Below are 4,214 nucleotides of genomic sequence, written 5' to 3' on the forward strand. Positions count from 1 at the left end.
ACACCGTGAGACTCTTTCTTGTATTACCAAGACCCTAAGCCTATAGACGTAATCTGAGATCAGAAATGAGAGCGATCTCTGTACTGTAAAGGAACTGGGCAGCTGGTTCCTTTACACCCCATTTGATGAATGTCTCATATTGGTCCCCTAAGCACATCCTGACTCTTACAGTAGGAAACATAGAATACATGAGAGTAACCAATCACTGCCTCATGACTCATGTTTTGATGTTGTGTGTTTGTTGTTGTTGTTGTCTTTCAGTTGTGGATCCTGCCTAGCCTGATTGGCGGGTCTGTGCTCTACTTCCTGTCTGTGGACCAATGGCATTGCGTGGCGGCCTGGCTTTATGGGGCCGGTCTCACTGGGCTGTTCATCACCTCCACGCTGTTCCACACCGCGGCCTGGAAGATCAGCCACCTCCGGTGTGTGTGTGTGTGTGGTGTGTGTGTGTGTGTGTGTGGATACGCTTAAACTTGTGCATGTGTATGTGTGCGCCTGCATCTGTGTGTGTATGCATACATACACGTGTGTCTGACAGAAGCAGTGTGAGCAGAGAAAGGTTTTAGGCTAGAAGTGTGGAGTGTGATTGTGAAAATGGGTGTGTGTACAGTGCCTTGCAAAAGTATTCACCCCCCTTGGCATTTTTCGTGTTTTGTTGCCTCACAACCTGGAATTAACATGGATTGTTTGAGGATTTGCATAATTTAATTTACAGAACATGCCTACAACTTTGAAGATGTTTTTGTTTTTTTTATTGTGAAGCAAACAACAAATAGGACAAAATGACAGAAAAAGTCAATGTGCATAACTATTCACCCCCCTAAAGTCAATACTTTGTAGAGCCACCTTTTGCAGCGATCACAGCTCTAAGTTGCTTTGGATAAGTCTCTATGAGCTTGCCACATCTTACCACTGGGATTTTTGCCCATTCCTGCTTGCAACACTGCTCCAGCTCCTTCAAGTTGGATGGTTTGCGCTTGTGAACAGCAATATTTAAGTCTGACCACAGATTTTCTATTGGATTGAGGTCTGGGCTTTGACTAGGCCATTCCAACACATTTACATGTTTCCCCTTAAACCACTCAAGTGTTGCTTTTGCAGTGTGTTTGGGGTCATTGTCCTGCTGGAAGGTGAACCTCCGTCCTAGCCTCAAATCACGCAGAGTGGTAGAGGTAGGTTTTGCTCAAGAACATCCCTGTATTTAGCACCATCCATCTTTCCCTCAACTCTGACCAGTTTCCCAGTCCCGGCTGCTGAAAAACATCCCCACAGCATGATGCTGCCACCACCATGTTTCACTGTGGGGATGGTGTTCTTTGGGTGATGCGATGTGTTGGGTTTGCGCCAGACATAGCGTTTTCTTTGATGGCCAAAAAGTTCAATTTTAGTCTCATCAGACCAGAGCACCTTCCTCCATACATTTTGGGAGTCTCCCACATGCCTTTTCGCAAACTCAAAACGTGCCATTTTGTTTTTTTGCTGAAAGTAATGGCTTTCTTCTGGCCACGCTGCCATAAAGCCCAACTCTATGGAGCGTACGGCTTATTGTCGTCCTATGTACAGATACTCCAGTCTCTGCTGTGGAACTCTCCAGCTCCTCCAGGGTTACCTTAGGTCTCTGTGCTGCCTCTCTTATTAATGCCCTCCTTGCCTTGTCCGTGAGTTTTGGTGGGCGGCCGTCTCTTCGCAGGTTTGCTGTTGTGCCATGTTCTTTCCATTTGGTTATGATAGATTTGATGGTGCTCCTGGGGATCATCAAAGATTTGGATATTTTTTTATAACCTAACCCTGACTTGTACCTCTCAACAACATTGTCCCTGACTTGTTTGGAGAGTTCCTTGGTCTTCATGGCAGTGTTTGGTTAGTGGTGCCTCTTGTTTAGGTGTTGCAGCCTCTGGGGCCTTTCAAAAAATGTGTGTATATGTAAATATATGTACTGACAGATCGTGTGACACATAGATTGCACACAGGTAGACATCATTTCACTAATTATGTGACTTCTGAAGGTAATTGGTTGCACCAGAGCTTTTTATGGGCGTCATAACAAAGGGGGTGAATACATATGCACATGCCAAATTTCAGTTTTTTATTTCTAAAAAATAGTTTTATGTATATATTTTTCTCATTTCACTTCACCAACTTAGACTATTGTCTTCTGATCCATCACACAAAATTCAGATTAAAAAAATATTGAACTAAAGGCTGTCATGTAACAAAATAGGTAAAAAGCCAAGGGGGGTGAATACTTTTGCAAGGCGCTGTATGTGTGTGTGTGTGTGTGTGATTGTTTGTGTGTGTGAATGCATACACTTGTGTGTCTTACAGAGGTAGCTTTGTGTGAGTAGTTAAAGTATAAAGGTTTTATAACTAGTAGTGTGTATTTGTGTGAGTGTGGATCTGTGTGTTTGTGTGAGTGTGGGTGTATGTGTGTGTGTGTATGTGTCGGTGTGTGTGTGAGTGAGGGTCTGTGTGTGTGTGTGTGTGTGTGTGTGTGTGTGTGTGAATAGTTAATCACAACGTCAGTGCGTTATATTAACACCAGATCATCAGGGAGGCAGAAGCCATTGACGGCCCCTGGCTCCAGAACAGCTCTGACCCTCCTTTCGTTGCCGTAGGGACGTGGAGCAGCGGTTCCACATGTGCGACCGGATCGCAATCTACTTCTTCATCGCCGCCTCCTACTCCCCCTGGTGAGAGACAGACAGGCAGACAGACAGACAGAGAGAGACAGGCAGACAGACAGACAGAGAGACAGATAGACAGATAGACAGAGAGAAAGAGTCAGGCAGACAGACAGAGAGACAGGCAGACAGACAGACAGACAGACAGAAAGACAGACAGGCAGACAGACAGACAGACAGACAGGCAGACAGACAGACAGCACTGCTGGATCAATCTGGGTCCTGTCCGGTCGTCGGTCCGGTCCGGTCCGGTCCGGTCGGTCCGGTCCGGTCCGGTCCGGTCCGGTCGGTCCGGTCCTGGGTCCGGTCCGGTCCTGGTCCGGACCGGTCCGGTCGGTCCGGTCCGGTCCAGTCCGGTGGGTCCGGTCGGTTCCGGTCCGGTCCGGTCCGGTGGGTCCGGTCCGGTCCGGTCCGGTGGGTCCGGTCCGGTGGGTCCGGTCGGTCTGGTCCGGTGGGTCCGGTCCGGTGGGTCCGGTCCGGTGGGTCCGGTCCGGTCCGGTGGGTCCGGTCCTGGTCCCTGACGTGGGTCCGGTCCGGTCCTGGTCCGGTCCGGTCCGGTCGGTCCGGTCCGGTCCAGTCCGGTGGGTCCGTCGGTCCGGTCCGGTCCGGTCCGGTGGGTCCGGTCCGTCCGGTCCGGTGGGTCCGGTCCGGTGGGTCCGGTCGGTCTGGTCCCGGTGGGTCCGGTCCGGTGGGTCCGGTCCGGTGGGTCCGGTCCGGTCCGGTGGGTCCGGTCCTGGTCCCTGACGTGTGTGTGCCGTGTGTCCCCCAGGCTGATGCTGCGGGAGCTGGGGCCGTGGGCGGGCCACATGCGCTGGCTGGTCTGGGTCATGGCCTGTGGGGGGGCTCTGTACGTCCTGCTGTTCCATGAGAGGTAGGAGAACCCGCCGGGGATCAAGACCCCCAGACCCGAGACCCCCAGACCCCCAGACCCCAGACCCCAGACCCCAGACCCCCAGACCCCAGACCCCAGACCCCCAGACCCCAGACCCCAGACCCCAGACCCCAGACCCTCTGAGGACAGTCTGTTACTGCGTGTCTCCTCTAACCTTAAGGACCATGAGGGATCTAATAACACCAACCCTACTCCTCCTGACAGCTGAGTCACCATAAAGGTCAGGGTTACTGTAGCTGCCAGGCGTGTGGCTGTAGGTAGTGTAGCACGACGTCTGATTAACCTAAAGCTGGCAGTCTGACTCTAACCTCTAGAGGGCGATGTGTGTCACACCTCATCCGGGGGGCTGTCCCAACCTCCGCGAGGTTCAGACCTGTGGCCCCCCTCCATCACCCTCTGTGTTGTCCCTGTTTAAGGGCGTGGCTAATGTAAGGTGTTCCCCTTCCCCTCTCTCTCTCTCTCTCTCTCTATCTCTCTCCCTCTCTCTCTCTCCCTCTCTCTCTCTCTCTCCCTCTCTCCCTCTCTATCTCTCTCCCCTCTCTCTCTCTCTCTCTCCCTCTCTCTCTCTCCCTCTCCCTCTCTCTCTCTCTCTCTCTCTCTCTCCTCTCTATCTCTCTCTCTCTCTACTCTCTCCCTCTCTC

General features: G+C 51.8%; 2 protein-coding genes across 2 annotated transcripts in view; one reads left to right on the forward strand and one right to left on the reverse strand.

Moving 5' to 3' along the window:
• The window catches only part of LOC307082153 (monocyte to macrophage differentiation factor 2-like), a gene marked incomplete at its 3' end in the record, with an annotated part of 8,521 nt that extends 4,965 nt beyond the window's left edge, over nucleotides 1-3,556 (forward strand). The window contains exons 3-5 of the mRNA XM_079745627.1: nucleotides 262-422; nucleotides 2,616-2,690; nucleotides 3,451-3,556. Of these exons, the coding sequence (XP_079601753.1) occupies nucleotides 262-422; nucleotides 2,616-2,690; nucleotides 3,451-3,556 (342 nt within the window). The remainder of the gene's footprint in view (nucleotides 1-261; nucleotides 423-2,615; nucleotides 2,691-3,450) is intronic.
• A 344-nt stretch (nucleotides 3,557-3,900) lies between these two features.
• Nucleotides 3,901-4,214, reverse strand: part of LOC307082595 (caspase recruitment domain-containing protein 11-like) — a gene marked incomplete at its 3' end in the record, with an annotated part of 33,555 nt that continues 33,241 nt past the window's right edge. The window contains 1 exon segment of the mRNA XM_079746213.1: nucleotides 3,901-3,980. Within this exon segment, the coding sequence (XP_079602339.1) occupies nucleotides 3,901-3,980 (80 nt within the window).

Source organism: Pollachius pollachius (assembly GCF_949987615.1).
Source record: "Pollachius pollachius genome assembly, chromosome: 11".
In the NCBI taxonomy this organism is placed as follows: Eukaryota; Metazoa; Chordata; class Actinopteri; order Gadiformes; family Gadidae; genus Pollachius; species Pollachius pollachius.